Here is a 17,310-nt window from a genome sequence, read left to right as displayed (position 1 = left end):
GGAACAGAATGGATTGAAGACCCCATCAGAACTAATGGTTCTACTGCTATTAACCTGTTGCCCACATCTCTCAATTGCTTTCACATAAGAAAATATAAATGCTTTTCTTTTTATTATGTGCCCAAGTTACCACTACTACATATATCTCAAGATATTAAAAACTCATAAATTGTTACTATTAAATATTTGTTAAAATTAAAGAATTGTAGCAATAAGCTTTTGATGATCACTTCATTCTGGCACAAATGCCACTGATGTTGCTAAACTATGTAAGATTCTCTGTATCTTGTCCCCAAATCTCAAGGAGGTGTGAAACGTAAAACATTCTGAGGAAGCAAGTGTCAAGTTCCATTAATATTGTAATCCCGCAATCAGCCTGGAGAACCCCCTGTTCCGTGTAGACTACCAGCCAATGGAAACAGGTCATTCAGAATCACTTCAGATCATTCAGAACTCTTCCTAAATCAGAGTATCAATATAGGGTTCAATCAAGAGACAGAAACCACACAGTAATTTGAACAGGGAAAAGTTTAATATTAAAAAATGAGGCCAGGCGCAGTGGCTCACGCCTGTAATACCAGCACAGCACTTTGGGAGGCTGAGGTGGATGGATCACCTTGTGCTCAGGAGTTCGAGACCAGCCTAAGCAACATGGCGAAACTCCGTCTCTACTAAAAATACAAAAATTAGTTGGGCATAGTAGCCTATAACCCAGCTACTTGGGAAATTGAAGTCAGAGAATCGCTTGAACCCAGAGGTGGAGGTTGCAGTGAGCCATGATCACACCACCACACTCCAGCCTGGGCGACAGAGCAAGACTCCATCTCAAAAAAAAAAAAAGTATTAGTCATGAGAGTGGAGTAACAATAAAGGTAAAGAGAACTCTGAAGAATATCCTAGGGTGACGGAGAATACCCAAAGAAGGAACAACTTAGAAACGGGAACTCTTCTCCAAGGCTGGGATTCAGATCTCTGTAGAGAAGGTGTGGCTGCAGCCACTGGATGGAAAAAAAGTTTGCTAGGTTCCCTGGGCCAACCTTGAACCACAGTTGCCAGAAAAGCAGGAAAGACTCCTCTAGAATTCAAGCATGCCAAGGCTGGCAGGTGAGCACACAGTCATGGTGTGAGGAACGAACTCACCAGCAAGATAATGCAAGTCCTGGGGTACCTAGTATCTGCAGTGGGAAGACCAAAGGAAACAACTTTCTGCGGTTAAAGCAGGCCAAGGCTAGCAGACAGGCATGTAGAAGGAGAGGGGGTTATTAGGAGCCCACTCTCCAGAAGGGCAACCAGGACTAGAGTTCAACATGTGTTGCCAGGGAGGGGGAACAGGGGACACAGGAAACAACTCTGCAGGGTGCTAGCAGGCCAAAGGTGAGGGGCAGATACACAGACAAATTCCAGGTACACAGAAGGAGTCAGAGAGTTAGTAACTCAGTCTCCAATAGGCCTGTGGCACCTTGGTGTCCTTAGCTAGGTGATCACCAAATGTGCTGAGCCTGCAAGCTTACCAAGAGATTGCGTGGCCAAGGCAGAATGGCTCTGGCAACAATGCAAAAAGAGCAAGAAAAAAAAATCCACAGGACTCAGGAAGAAAGAAGACAAGCCCCCTACACTCAAAAAACAATGAATATACATTGCATAGTAGTCTGAAAAATGGTCCCCCAAAGCCAATCCCTGGAACCTTAGCAATGGAGTGCCCTCTGTTGCTAAGCTTAACAGTGCATTCACCATAAAGAAAAAATACTGAAAGAATCCTACCATTAACCAAGCAGGAAATGAAGAGATTTGAAGCTAAGAAGCAATAAAGGGATAACTGGCACAGCCTCTTAAAACAAAGAATTATCACTGTAGGAGCCCCAGGAACTCCAGACTGATCTTGAAAGGCAACAATTTCCCCAATGTTGATGAGAAATACAGCTGGTATTAGCTATCAGAACATACTCTGTAAAGCCACTGCCCAAAAATCAATGTGATATAGAAATAGGTATTTATATAAGAATAGACAAATAAATGCCAAAAAAGGAAAATCTTTAATTAGTGAAAACTCATATGAAGTCTATACATAACAAATAGTTCAACTTCTTTGAGAAAAAGGTGAATTATCTAACAAGTGATCTTATAAGTTCATCTGTAAAAAAGCAAAAGTGAAACATCATCTGACATCCTGTTCAAATATAAGTTCCTCAATAATTACTTTTAAAACTTTTTTTAAAATTATTACTGTAATAATCATTGAAAAACATGTAGACATTAGGAGACATTTCTAGTCAAGACCAGAAACCCAAAAGCAGGAGGCGGGAGGAGAGTACAAAGAGAACTAAATATATAATTGAACATATAAAATGTTGTTTCACTAAAGGTATTATAAACAATTCTAAAATATATGTATGTCTATATAATACACGTACACATATACATATATATACATGAGGTTTGAAAATTATTAGAGGTATGTATAAATGTGTGCATTATACCTATGCATACAGATAAATGTATTACATTTCCTAACTCTGGCTGTTGAAAAAAAGCTTAGAAGCAAGTTGCAAGGAGCATACCTACTGCCCAGATAGTGATCTCAGTAGCAGCTAGGGTCCGGATGGAAAATGAAATCCACACAGCAATTTGAACAGGGAGTCTTATAAAGAAGTATTAACTATTTACAAAGTATTAACTACTAAGAGGAAATAAAAGACAACTCTTAGGAATGCCTAGGTTGAGGAGGAGAACCAAAGGAAATACCTGAAAGAGGTGCCTCCTCCCCAAAGCTAGAATTCAGATCTCACTGGAGGCAATGTGGCTGTAACCCACTGGTTGTCCCTGACATAACTGTTCTAATATAATACTAGGAGGGTCAAACTTCATGGGCAAGGAACTACAGGCCGAGAATGGCAAGCAGGAAACTCTGCTGTGGTGCCAGCAGATCCAGGTTGGAAGGCAAGGAGCCACAGCCAGTAACTGACAACAAAATTTCCTAGGGGATGAGTACAACCAGGCACCCCACACGTGCCACTGGCAACACAGAGCAAATAGGACCAGAAGCACACCAAAACCCTACTTCCTACAGTGTCCATCCAACACCTTCTACTGACTAAGCTCATCCATACCAGCTGGAAAAGGAGGTCTAACAACGCAATGAAGGATGGATTCAGAGCTAAAATACAATAAACTGAGAAGCAGCATAGTCTTTAACACCATTATCCACAAAAAGCAACCAGGGTTCCTTGAAGAAATGGCAGATTTCAGGGCAGGAGCAGAATAAATTCAAGACGAGCACTGAACATCTTGTTATGCCTAAAAATAGCAAGTGCTGAAATAAAAAAAAAAGAAAACAGGATGAGAGGAAGTTACAAGGACACAGAATCCAGCTTAAAAGGGCTCCTACTGATCAAAGCTGGGACAATTTGTGCATCAAAATAATTAAATGTATTAATGAATTCTAAACTACTAGAAAAAAAAAGATAAGTGAGTCCAGATCAATCAAGGATAGATGGACAGATTCATGGATACAATATGTAGATATACAGATACAGATACACAGCTGTATAGATACAAAGAGAAACATAGATGCATAAACACAGACACAGATAAAGGGAGAAGGAAGGGTAATAGCAAAGGTGGTGGAGTACAGGAATTGGAAAATCATTATTCTGTAACTATCATATAAACATTGGGTTAGACAATGGATGCTTCCAGGGGATAATTTTGTAGAAGAGCAAGATGTTTTCATGTGACCTTACAAATGTCTCCCCAAAGGTTACTTATTAGCTTCAAGAAAGAAAAAAAGATGAATATACATTGTATAGTAGTCTGAAAAATGGTCCCCCAAAGCCAATCCCTGGAACCTGTAAATACTACCTTTTTTGGGAAAAGAACAAGATGGGGACATTATCCTGCATTATCTGGATAGGCACTAAATGTCTCACAATGTCCTCATAAGAAAATCAGAGGGACATTTCACAAAGAGGGAAATATGAAGATGGAACAGAGTGAGGTTTGAAGTTGAGGGCCCTGAAGACTAAAGTAATGCTGCCACAAGCCAAGGAATGTAGGCAGCTACGAAATGCTGAAAGAGGCAAATAATAGTGTCTCTCCTCTGAAAAGAGGATATCTCCTGCCAACACCTTGATTTCAGCCCAGTGGTACCGATTTGAGACTTCTGGGCTTCATAACTGTGAGAAAATAAATTTCCATTGTTTTATGCCACCAAGTGTATGGTAATCTGTTATGGCAGCCCCAGGAAACTAACATAGTGGAAAAGCTGGACAATACCTTGACCAAGTGACATAAATTCATATCACTAATGAGGGGCAGACAGACATCACGTGCCTTCAGATGGGATACTCTGAGGACACCTATGTAGTATCCAGCCAGGAAGAATTCATAACCTAGAACAAAACATGAGAAAACATCAGAGAACCTAAAATGAGGATCACTCTCATTAAAAGCGGGGAAAAGGATATGAATAGAGAGGGAGAAGGTATTCTTCAAAAATGCCAACATAGGCTGGGCACAGTGGCTCACGTCTGTAATCCCAGCACTTTGGGAGGCCGAGGTGGGTGGATCACGAGGTCAGGAGATTGAGACCATCCTGGCTAACACAGTGAAACTCCACCTCTACTAAAAATATAAAACATTAGCCGGGCCCAGAGACGGGCACCTGTAGTTCCAGCTACTCAGGAGGCTGAGGCAGGACAATGGCTTGAACCCGGGAGGCAGAGCTTGCAGTGAGCCGAGATAGCGCCACTGCAGTCCTGCCTGGATGAAACAGCGAGACTTCCGTCTCAAAAAAGAAAAAAAAATGCCAATATAATGAAAAACAAAAAACAGCTATATTAACATTCCAGATTAGAGACTAAAGACAGCAACTAAGTAAAATACCAATCCTAGAACGGATCCTATACCAGAGAGAAGAAAAATGACATTAAAAGGTCAACTAACAAAATTGGAATACAGATGGTAAATTATAAAAATGTATTGTATCAATATTAAATTTACTCAAATTGATAACTGAACTTCATCGATGTAACAGAATATTCCTTTTCTTAGTGAAGAACTGAAGTGCTTAGGAGTAAAGGGACATGAAATTTGGAATATAATTTGGAATAACTTATTAAAAAATTATGGCCAGGTGTGGTGGCTCACACGTGTAATCCCAGCAGTTAGGGAGGCTAAAGTGGGAGGATCACTTGAGCCCTGGAGGTCGAGGTGCAGTGAGCCATGACTCTGATACTGCACTCCAGCCTGGACCACAAAGTGAGACCCTGTCTCAAAAAAAGAAAAGTTAAAAATTTAAAACTTAAAATAATGTAAAATTATGTGCATATATTTTATATGTGTGTGCTGGGGAAGAGAGAGGAAGAGGGAGAGAGAGAGGAGATAGAGGAAGAGAGGGAAAGGGAGAAAGGGAAGGAGAAAGAGAGAGACACCAGCAAATGATAAAGTAAACGGGATAAAAGCTTAACAATAAGTGAATCTGGCTGAAAAGTATGCAGTGGTTCTTGTACTATTCTTCTTCTTACAACTTTCTGTAAGTTTGAAACATCCCTCATCTCCACAGGCTGCCTGAGTGTTCTCACCATACAGCAACCAGTTTCCCTAAAACATGTAATGACACTTGGAGGCGAGATGGGAGCATGAGCACACAAGATGGAAGCTACAGTCTTTTTTTATAACCTAATCCTGGAAGTGACATACCATCCCTTCTGCATATGCTACTAGTCATACAGACTAGTCCTGGTTCAATGTGGGAGGGGACTTCACAAGAACATAAATATCAGGAGACAGAGACCACTGGGGGCCATCTTGGAAGCTGGCCAACACAGACCACTCTTTGGCCCTCAGAGATTCACACTCCTCCAACATACACGATCTCCTCACCCTCCTCCCAAGGTCCCCAAGTCTCATCCCATTATGGCAGCAATTCAAAGTCCAGGATCTCATCATGTAAGTCAGATCCATGTGTGATTGAGGTTCTTCAGGTGTCATTCCCTAAGAGGAGCCCCTTAAGTACAATCTTCCTAACCTGTGAAACTATAGACAAGTTACCTCCCCTCTACTCACTCAATATACAACAGTGGGATAGGCATGGAATAACTGCTATAGACATTCCTGTACAAAAAGGGGGGTACATGCAAGCCCCAAAGAAATCAATGGGTCCATAGTAATTCTGAAATCCAGCAGGGCAAATGTTAGAAGCTTCTGATTAAGGCTCACAGGCTGGGAATAAATTCTCCAAGGCTATGGCTCTGCCCTCTGAGCTATTGGTTCCACCCTCTGAGTCATACCTTCTTTTCGATGAAAAAGAGCAAAGTGTGTGGCTTCATGGTCATTTTTAGCCTTCCTGCCAGTAAAATTTGGGGGAGACAAAAGTCTCTTTTCACTTTGTACTGCTTTTGTGCTTGTCAGTCCAAGCTAACAATGTTTCTGCATATATACTTTTAACTTTTTTGGGGGGGTCACCTATGACTCTTATTGGGGTTTACTCAATTAGACAAAAGTGATAGCCACAAATCTCAAGTTAAACCCTTCTGTAGCTTTGGCTTCTACTGAGCTGGCTGAGGCTTACACTTCCACGAAGCCCTATTTGAGAGGATCTGTAAGGCACAACCTTAATCTCTACTGAAAGCATTTTGTCTGACTGAGTCTTTCTGAGGTCTTAAGAAACATTTTAGTTCACACTGGGCTTCATCTTTAGGCCACATTTGCTCAGAAGTCATTTCTTAATTTTAGTACTCTCTGCTATCCAGAAAGACAGCATTTTCAAAACAAGTCCCAGGTCCTTTTTGTTTAACAATCCTTCCTTTAGTTTCTCTCTCTCCTTTCACATTTTACTATGAGCAGCAAGAAGCACCACACTGTAAATACTCTGGGTGGAAATCTCCAGCTAGCTTACCCAGTTCATCTGGTACATTTTCAACTTTCCACATAACTATAGGCAACAATGTTGCTAAACTTTCTGCAACTACATAAGAGGGATCTTCCCTCCAGTTTCCAGTAACACTTACCTAACTTCCTTGGGAATCCTCACTTGCAGCCTTACCAAATACCATGAGGCTCCAATGAATCACTTCTTTTTTTTTTTGAGACAGAGTCTTTCTCTGTCGCCCAAGCTAGAGTGCAGTGATGCAATCTCGGCTCACTGTAAACTCCACCTCGCGGGTTCACACCATTCTCGTGCCTCAGCCTCCCGAGTAGCTGGGACTACAGGCACCGGCCACCACACCTGGCTAATTTTATTTATTTTTTTTTTCGTATTTTTAGTTGAGACGGGGTTTCACAATGTTAGCTAGGATGGTTTTGATCTCCTGACCTCATGATCCGCCCGCCTCGGCCCCTCAAAGTGCTGGGATTACAGGCATGAGCCACTGTGCCAGGCCCAATTAATCACTTATTTAAGGTACTTCAGGCACTTATCAACACTTTCCTCAAAGCCCACAGCTCATTTCAAAACCACTCTCCACATTTTCAGTTTTGTTACAAAGTCTATTAAGTAGTTATTTTTGTGTAACAAATTATCCCAAAACATGGTAGCCTACAACAAACATTTACTATCTCAATCAGTCTCTGAGGGTCAGGAATTCAAAAGTGGCTTGGCTGGGTGGCTCTAACTCAGGCGTCTCATGAGATTGCTGTTAAGTGTCAGTCAACGCTGCAGTTATCTCGAAGTTCAACTGGGACTGGAGAATCTGCTCCTAAGTTCATTCACATGGCTGTGGCAGGTTTCATGCTTACTAGTTTTTGGCTGGAAGCCCCTGTTCCTCACCATGTGGGCCTCTTCATATGCCACCGCGATGTTCTTACCATAGGAAAAGCTGGTATCCCTCAGAGCAAGTTTGAGAAAGAGAAAGGGGGAAAAAAAAACCTTAAGAGAGATGCCACAGTCTTTTATAAACAAATCTCAGGAATGAGATATATCATCACTTTTGCTATTGGTCACACAGACCAACCCTGGTATAATCCGGGAAGGTGCTATGGTTTAGATATGGTGTGTCTGACCCCACCAAGTCTCACGTTGAAATCTGATCCCCAATGTTCAAGGTGAGGCCTGGTGTGAGATGTTTGGATCACGGGAATGGATGTCTCATGACTGGCTTGCTGGTTCTCACTCTTAGTTCCTGTGAACTAAACCTGTTGGAAAAAGCCTGGCACCTCCTCCTCTCTCTCGTTTCCTTCTCTCACCATGTGGTGGCCTCTCATTCCCCTTCTGCCATGAGTGGAAGCAATCTGAGGCCCTTCCTAGATGCAGATGGAGGCCTCATGCATCTTTTACCTCCTATAAAACCATGAGCCAAATAAACCTCTTTTCTTTATAAGTTACCCAGCCCCAGGTATTCCTTTGTAGCAACACTACACAGACTAAGACAGAAGGGAAGACACAAAGGTGTGAATACCAGGAGATGAGAATCATAGGAGGCCATCTTGGAGGCTGGCTATCACAAAATGCATGGTCCAAATATTTAGCAAACTAAAATGTGGCATGATTTCAACTCCCTAATGTAGTATAAGGAAAACAGAGACTTCACTTACACATTTTTCTTATGTTGGCACAGTAATTGTAACTATCGAACCTTGCAGAACAAAAGGTAATTGTGGTACACTACCTGACTTTATAATGAACAATATTTGCTCTGTCATAATAATGTTATAAGGCGGGGTACAGTGGCTCATGCTTATAATCCCAGCACTTAGGAAGACTGAGGCAGGAGGATTGCCTGAGCACAGGTGTTAAAGACCAGCCTGGGCAATATGGTGAAAACCTGTTGCTACAAAAATTACAAAAATTAGACTGGTATGGTGGCACATGCCTGTAGTCCCAGCCTCTCAGGGGGCTGAGGTGGAAGGATTGCTTTAACTCAGGAGTTGGAGGCTGTGTGATCACACCACTGCACTCCACCCAGGGTGACAGAGTGAGACTCTGTTTCAAAAAACAATAATGTTATAAATGAAGTTTACTAAATTCCAGCTTTGAGAATTATTCTATACATTACAAGCTTAATTATAACCAATAAAAAGAACATAAATATCACCACCTTTGACAAATGTTAAAATATAAGTATAGATTTCAAATGTTAAGTGGTGAAGAGAGCTAAAGAGGTAGGAGGAAGATCAAAAATGTTATTAGAATCATCTTAGATAAATGATATTGTCCACAGTTACGGAATGAGAAATAAAGTCAATAGAAGAACTAAAAACATTATGTAATAATACAGAGAAACAGGGTAAACAAGCTAAATACCCACCAGAGTAGTGAATCAATAGATATGTAAAAGTTGTTAAATCAAGAAAAAATGGGCCAGGCGAGGTGGCTCACGCCTGTAATCCCAGCACTTTGGGAGACCAAGAAGGCCCGATCACCTGAGGTCAGGAGTTCGAGACCAGCCTGCCCAACATGGCAAAACTCCGTCTCTACTAAAAATACAAAAAATGAGCTAGGTGTGGTGGCAGGTGCCTGTAATTCCAGCTACTCGGGAGGCTGAGGTAGGAGAATCGCTTGAACCCAGGAGGCAGAGGTTGCGTGAGCCGAGATCACTCCACTGCACTCCAGTTCGGGCGACAAGAGCAAAATTCCATCTTTAAAAAAAAAGAAAAGAAAAAAAAAATGGTATAGGCTTATTACAGATACAGAAATAAGTACCTGAAAAACAAAAAATAGGACTAAAATTCAGTTATGTCTAGAAGCAAAATTGGGTGGAGGGAAGGAGCAGGAAACTTGTTTTTATTGTATATTCTTCAATACTACCTTTGTTTTGTGTTTTGTTTTTATTTTACTTAGCCACATCCCTCTTTAAAAGTTATCTGCCAGGCGCAGTGGATCACACCTTTAATCCCAGCACTTTGGGAGGCTGAGGTAGGCAGATCACTTAAGCCCAGGAGTTCAAGACCAGCCTGGGAAACGTGATGAAACTCCATTTCTACAAAAATAGAAAAATTAGCCAGGCATGGTGATGTGTGCCTATAGTCCCAGCTACCTGGGAAGCCAAGGTAGGAGAATCCCCTGAGCCCAGGAAGTCAAGGCTACAGTGAGAATCAATAGATATGTAAAAGTTGTACCACTGTACTCCAGCCTGGGTGACAGAGTGATACTCTGTCTCAAAAAATAATAATAATAATAATAATTTAAAAGTTTTTCCAATGTATAAAGGACAATGATGTTACAATTATTTAAAACAATGAGGCAATATGCATCAAAAGTCTCAAATATATGCAGACCCCTTGAATGAGTAATTCTCCTCCCAGGAATTCACCCTACTGTATACCAGCACAGTAATGTATGAATAAGAATATTAACTGTGATGTTATTTATAACAGCAAAAGGCCAAAAGTAATATACCTGTAGAAGATTGGTTAATAAATCAATTCAAAAACTGGAATACTATGTACGTATTAAAATTAGTAATATAGATCTTTTTATTGACATGAAAAGACAATAATAATATACTGTCATATAAAAAATAAAGAAAAAATATATATACTGTTATATAAAACCAGGTTACAAAATCATACATAGCAAGATTCCATTTTTGAGGTTTCTATACGTAGATGGGTAAATAGGCATACACATATTCATAAGCACAAAAATACACCCCACACACACACTCACAGTCTACAATAATATGCCAAAATAATATACTATCTAGGAGATGGTATTATTGTTGAATTTCTTTCTATTTAAGTTTTAAGTATTTTTCTGCACCATCTGAATTATTTGCATATACTACTTTCATAACCTGAAAAAAAACTGTCTAGTTTGAAAAATAAATGTGCATATACATTGACTCTGCAATTCCATATGCAGAAATTGATTGCAAAAAGTAATAGGATAAAATGTTCTGGCTCATGCCTGTAATCTCAGCACTTTGGGAGGCCAAGGCAGACGGACCAGTTAAGGTGAGAAGGTCAGTTTCACCACGCCTGGCCAACATGGTGAAACCTCATCTCTACTAAAAATACAAAAATGAGCTGGGCGTGGTGGCAGGTGCCTGTAATCCCAACTACTCGGGAGGCTGAAGCAGGAGAATCACTTGAACCCAGGGGGTTGAGGTTGCAGTGAGCCAAGATCGCATCACTGCACTCCAGCCTAGGTGACAGAACAAGACTCCATTTCAAAATAAAAAAATTCTGTCCCTATAAAAACATTTACGTTAGAGTTACAGAAAAAAAAAACACATGAATATTCTATATTCCCAGTCAAAATCCAGACAGGGGACAGAAACTACACCAATTATTTTGACACACAAAATTTAATATAAAAAACTGTTACCTAGGTATTTGAAAACTGATGAGGCAAAAAAAAAAAAAAAAAAGAAAAGAATACTAAGGTATCAAAAAGAAGTTGCAAGAAGCAAAGACTAGAAAACCATACCATTCATACTATAAGCAAGGCGTCAGGGAAACGTATAAAACGAGACAATTTTAACAAAAGAAAGAATTTTAAAACTAATAAGAGGCTGGGCGCGGTGGCTCAAGCCTGTAATCCCAGCACTTTGGGAGGCCGAGACGGGCGGATCACGAGGTCAGGAGATTGAGACCATCCTGGCTAACACGGTGAAACCCCGTCTCTACTAAAAAAAATACAAAAAACTAGCAGGGCGAGGTGGCGGGCGCCTGTAGTCCCAGCTACTCGGGAGGCTGAGGCAGGAGAATGGCGTGAACCCGGGAGGCGGGGCTTGCAGTGAGCTGAGATCCGGCCACTGCACTCCAGCCTGGGCGACAGAGCGAGACTCCGTCTCAAAAAAAAAAAAAAAAAAAAAAAAAACTAATAAGAATAATTGAGTATCACCTTTTCTTATGTTCCTACGGGGTTTTTTATTTGGTTGGTTGGAACTGAAGTTGTTTTGTTTCACAGATGGGAAGAGTAAATATATTCTGGGTACACAAAACTATAACAAGAAGAAGAAAAGACAATTTCAAGTGCTTGCTGAACAATATGAATTATCTCAATAAGCAAAGGGGCTTCTGACTTCACAGTGTAGTTATGTTAGAGTTCAGTATATATACAAAATGAATTATCACTTTTTTAAATTACAATTTCAATAATCACTTACCAAACACTATTCCTTTAGCAAATGGAGGAAACAATTCTGAATGTCGGAATAAGTTTTTGTGAATTTGCCATAGTTCTTTGTGTAGTTTCTTAAAATCACTGTATCTCTTCCATACAATTATCTAAAGAGAGAAAAAAATTAAACATGTATCTCATAACCATTTAGGCTCAGATATCTGAACAACAAATAATCTTTTCATTAAAGTATTCAAAATTGTCATGCAAAGGCAAACACATGTCCTAACCAATATGATTAACTGACTGAAATTAACTAATAGTATTTGCTTTAAAAATATAAGGCAGATTCCTGCTGACCAGGGGCACAAAAAAAATAAAGTAAAAATATATTACATGTAAAGTGGCAATTCTTCCTCAAACTATTCTGTTTTGGTTTCAAATTTTCATTTTAAACAATTATGGTTTTATTCACACTGGAAAAATATTCAACCAATATGGAGAAGAAGTATTCTATATAAAATGTCACTTCATCTGCTCAAAAACCAATTACAATTGGCCTACAAATGAGTTAGATGTCAAAACATGTATTCTTTCTCAAAATAATACATTTATAAAGATCAAACAATTAATTTAGGCAATTTTTAAACACAAGTACATACTCAGTATTTGCCTAAAAGGATAAACTGAGTAACACCGAAGAAATAGCTATGCAGTAAGCAATTAACGTGGACTTTCATGTCATAAATCTTAATTTACACTAGTAATAAGATATCTGCAGGCAAGCTGAATCCTGACCAGAACATCATTAAAATTAGTATATTTAAAAAAACAAAACAAAACTATCACCTAGATTAGACAACATGTAAAAGTGTGTTTTCCTTCATTAGTCTGAATTATTATTTAACCTTACTCAGATTATATTTTAAAAAATCAAAAAACCTTGTAAAGAAAAAGGATTTGAAACATGGCCTTGATATCACAGATTCAGCTCCTCGATCTCTAGAAAATAGGATAAAATTGAGTTTTAAATCCCATTACTTCAGATACTGGGGTCTTTACTTCTGAAAAGCTTAACCATCTCAGTTCTAACAAACTTTTCTAACAAGTTTTTCATGTACAATAGAGTATAATGCTAATGAGCAAATAACAGGTCAAGCAGGTAATCAGGTGTGATTTAAGAGATTCTTGACAAAAAACCTACTCTCTGCATGTATAAAATTCTTCAGCAAACTTTTTCATGCTGCCAAAAATTCTACCTTAATGTTTATTGTTTTTAATACAGTTATAATCCTAGGAGGCTAGGCAGACTATAATATGAATTCATTTTTTAAAAACTGCTTCCTCCTGATGCTTCCCTTGTATTCATTTACTCAACAACAAAAAGAGTCACCAAAACAAATATTTCTATGGCCCTACTTTCCACTAAGCATCATATTGTCACAAAGTATGAAGACAAGGGAAATACAGGCCCTGCCTTCAAACAGTTCACAGCCTAGTTAGGAAGAATAAGCCAACACACCATAAAACAACAACATCATAAGATGGCTTGAAAAATGCTGAGAGGGGCAGCTCAAGAGTGCTGCAGATGTAGTACCTAAATCAGACTTGTACGTCTGAGAAGCCTTCACAAAAAGTACTACCTTAGACAGTCCTGAAGGGAAGTGGTCAGTAGACTGATAAAAATTTTTTAAAAAGGGGAGGGAACTGGGGGTGAAGCTTCTAAAAGGAGAGTGAGATGTCAAGTACATATTACTAAATGAAGGCAATTAATTTAGGCAATTTTTAAACAAAAGTACATACTCAATATTTGCCTAAAATGATAAATAAACTGAAGAACACTGAAGAATAAAGAGCTGTGTAGCAAGTTTTGCTACAGAATGGTGGTGCCATGCCTTGAAGTGAACAGCAAGGAAGCAGCAGCAGTTCCGAGGCAAGAAAGAGGTTCAATTTTCAACACATTTAACTTAGGAGTTCGTGAGGGAGCTGCTTGGAGCTATTCAATGAGATAGACAGGTTTAGGGTTGAAGAGCAAGAACTGAGCAGGATCTATTAACCCGTAGATTAAAAGATCAGTAGCAGACAGGCAGTAATCACTCAGGAAAGGTTTCTCAGCATGTGCAATGAGATGTGAGGATTCTAACAATGAAATTACGGGAACAAAAAGTTGTTATTTCTGTATTTTTAAAATATATCAAAATACAATCGTACTACATTGCCAAGGAGTTAAAGGAGAAATGGTTGATGGGCTTATGTAAGCAGTACCTTATATAAAGTAAATGTCATTATAAACCGGACATTACATAAGGTTAAGGTCATTATGACCTAGACATGAAAGTTATTCAAAAGACTATAGCTCACGGAAACAATTAGATTTGCAGATAAATATTTTATTCTAGTTAAGGTCTTTTATAAATACTGCAAGAGAAACGTAAGGGGCAAAATTCAACAATTTAATCATGATAATTATTAAAATACCATGAACCAGTAGATAGTCTGTCAGAGCAAGAATTAGAACCCCCAAATGAGAATCTGTGTTTCCTCACCATGCCCTAATTTATTCACTCTCATATTCCTTCTTCTCAACCCTATGGCTGCAGAACCAAAATACCTAACAGCATCGCAAAATGTCACATCCACTGCCTCCTTTTCTTCTTACTCCTTCTGAGTTTTGAAGTTTCCAGAAATCTTCAAAATACAAAAGTGAACAAAGGTATACTTCCACTACAACAGCAAGTACTGATGTTCATATCTGGACCACACAAAGTCCTCAAAGACACATATAGAAATTATTTTCCCTAATTAATGTTCAGTACTTTCCCATCGGGAAAAATAGGTCTAAAACACCTATTTCTTTACTGAACCAAGTCTCCACAAATTTCTTATTTATTAAAATTACTCTGAAGAAAATGTCTCAATGAAATATTAATTCAGTGATAACCATATAAAAAATACAAATAAAAGTTTAATTTTCATTAAAAACATTCCCTTAAATATTTTTTACATAAATGTTTCCTTTTCAGATAATTACACTTAATAACACCAAAAACCTTTTAGATTCCTGTATTTTACAGAACCACCAATTGAATTAACTTTGTCCTTTTCACTCTCGCATAGTATTAATATTTAAAATGTGCTGGATTATCTCTTCCTACAATCAACAGCACTACCATACTATTTGCTTACGAATTTTCTTTTCCCTCTTTTCAAGAGCCTTTCCTTTCCCTTGATATATTTCACTGATATATGAGTGTGTACTTATTTTCTAAAATGATTTTTTCTCACACTTGTAATCACAGCATTTTGGGAGGCCGAGATCACCTGAGGTCAGCAGTTTGAGACCAGCCTGGCCAACATGGTAAAACCCCATCTCTACTAAAAATACAAAAATCAGCCAGGCATGGTGGCAGGTGCCTGTAGTCCCAGCTATTCAGGAGGCTGAGGCAGGAGAATCACTTGAGCCTGGGAGGCAGAGGCTGCAGTGAGCCGAGATCATGCCACTGCACTCCAGCCTGGGTGACAGAGCGAGACTCCATCTCAAGAAATAAATAAATAAAAATAATAAATAAATAATAAAACTATTTTTTAAAAAAAGGATTTAAAAGTTAGAGATTTCCAACATAATACATAGAAAGTCCTATTTCAGTTCTTTTCCTTCCCCAAATTTCACCAGTGAAATACCCTACCTGTAGAAAGAAACAGGTATAGGTTAATTTGTTTAAAAAAGGGTGAGGGGAAGCAAAACCATCTCTTCTTCACTTTTCTGCTGTCTATTCATATTCTACACAATCTACTGAATGAGAGGTCACAGATTGTTTAGCATTCTTAGGAAGATAACACTGATATGTGGTGGCATGTGCCAAGGTATAGATAAAAGAAAAACAACAAAATTTCTCCCGTTTTATAAGGCTAGCGTATTACTAGCCCTACATTTGGTTGAACTATGAGTACATCTAGTCCTCACTAGCCCTTGTGAAGCCTTACTATAGTCTAAAGCAGTAATACATGAATAAGTTAATGGAGAGGGAAAGTGAAAGGAAGTGAAAAACAAACTCCACTGGGTGAGTTCCTCTCCCAAATGAGAATTCCAATGTTTAAATACACTAAATGGGAAACTAAAAAAAGTGCTGTTATAATTTCAAGATTATCCTATATTTTCAGAAGCCAACTAAATAGAAGACTTTTAAAAATTTATACCACTTCTAACAAAGAACCATGCAATTGTCTAACTAAAAGACACTTACAAGAGTTTTCTGATGAAAGGTTCACCAACAGTTGTTATTATAAAAGAGTTTTCCCGAAAAAAGGACTAAGAAAATGGCAGAGAGTATGTTCATGGATAGGTTGGTTCAGGATTCTCCCTGGAAAATGGGAACATCAAGCTACAAACTACAACACAGCAATCAGACAATGCATTCAAAGGAAATACACCCATTTTCAATTTTAAGAGTTGTAAACTAGAAATCTAAAGAATAGTTCACACTCATCAATTGATACAAGACAGAAAAGTACTTTAATCAACAGTGCAAATTACTTTCACTGATACATATATATATATATTTCTTTCAAAATAACAATATTACAATATTCTTCCTGTTTCCTGATGAAGGAATTGTCTTAAAACCCATCAGGAAAATTCAGGAAAATCATATTAAATCTTTTCTTTTTATTTATTTATTTTTTTTTTTTTTTTTTTTTGAGACAGAGTCTCGCTCTGTCGCTCAGGCTGGAGTGCAGAGATGCGATCTCAGCTCACTGCAACCTTTGCCTCCCAGGTTCAAGCAATTCTCCTGCCTCGGCCTCCCAAGTAGCTAGGATTATAGGCACCTGCCACCATGCCCAGCTGAATTTTTGTATAAAAATATGTCTGTTTTAAATCATAGGACAAAAACAACTATGAAATCAGACATAGCCAGAAATGATAATGTATAAAATTTAAATATTATCGGCCGGGCGCGGTGGCTCACGCCTGTAACCCCAGCACTTTGGGAGGCCAAGGTGGGTGGATCACGAGGTCAGGAGATGAAGACCATCCTGGCTAACATACTGTAAACCCTGTCTCTGCTAAAAATACAAAAAATTAGCCGGGTGTGATGGTGGGCACCTGTAGTCCCAGATACTTGGGAGGCTGATGCAGGAGAATGGTGTGAACCCAGGAGGTGATTGAAGCTTGCAGTGATAGTGCCACTGCACTCCAGCCTGGGCGACACAGTGAGACTCCGTCTCAAAAAAAAAAACAAAAACAAAAACATTAAATATTATCTAAACCTGGGCCATACACTCATACCAACCAGTAACAAACAGTCAAC

At 38.9% G+C, this 17,310-nt stretch overlaps 1 protein-coding gene across 5 annotated transcripts in view; it reads right to left on the bottom strand.

Annotated features, from left to right (window-relative positions):
- RPS6KC1 (ribosomal protein S6 kinase, 52kDa, polypeptide 1) overlaps positions 1–17,310 on the bottom strand; it is a 240,061-nt gene that overhangs the window by 198,557 nt on the left and 24,194 nt on the right. For 3 of the 5 annotated variants that reach the window (XM_011929407.1, XM_011929404.1, XM_011929405.1), the window contains one exon: positions 12,048–12,168. The exons of 1 other annotated variant lie outside the window; for it this stretch is intronic. Coding sequence is in view for 2 of the 4 variants with exons in the window: in XM_011929404.1 (XP_011784794.1) it covers positions 12,048–12,168 (121 nt within the window). In the remaining 2 variants the exon portion in view is untranslated. Of the gene's footprint in view, positions 1–12,047; positions 12,169–16,245; positions 16,363–17,310 lie in introns of all 5 variants that reach the window. One more of the 5 variants, XM_011929408.1, reaches the window with a different exon arrangement.

The sequence above is a fragment of the Colobus angolensis genome, unplaced genomic scaffold, assembly GCF_000951035.1.
Source record: "Colobus angolensis palliatus isolate OR3802 unplaced genomic scaffold, Cang.pa_1.0 Scaffold81, whole genome shotgun sequence".
Taxonomy (NCBI): Eukaryota; Metazoa; Chordata; class Mammalia; order Primates; family Cercopithecidae; genus Colobus; species Colobus angolensis.
The sequence above is the reverse complement of the archived record's forward strand: the minus strand, read 5'-3'. Positions and strand labels throughout refer to the sequence as shown.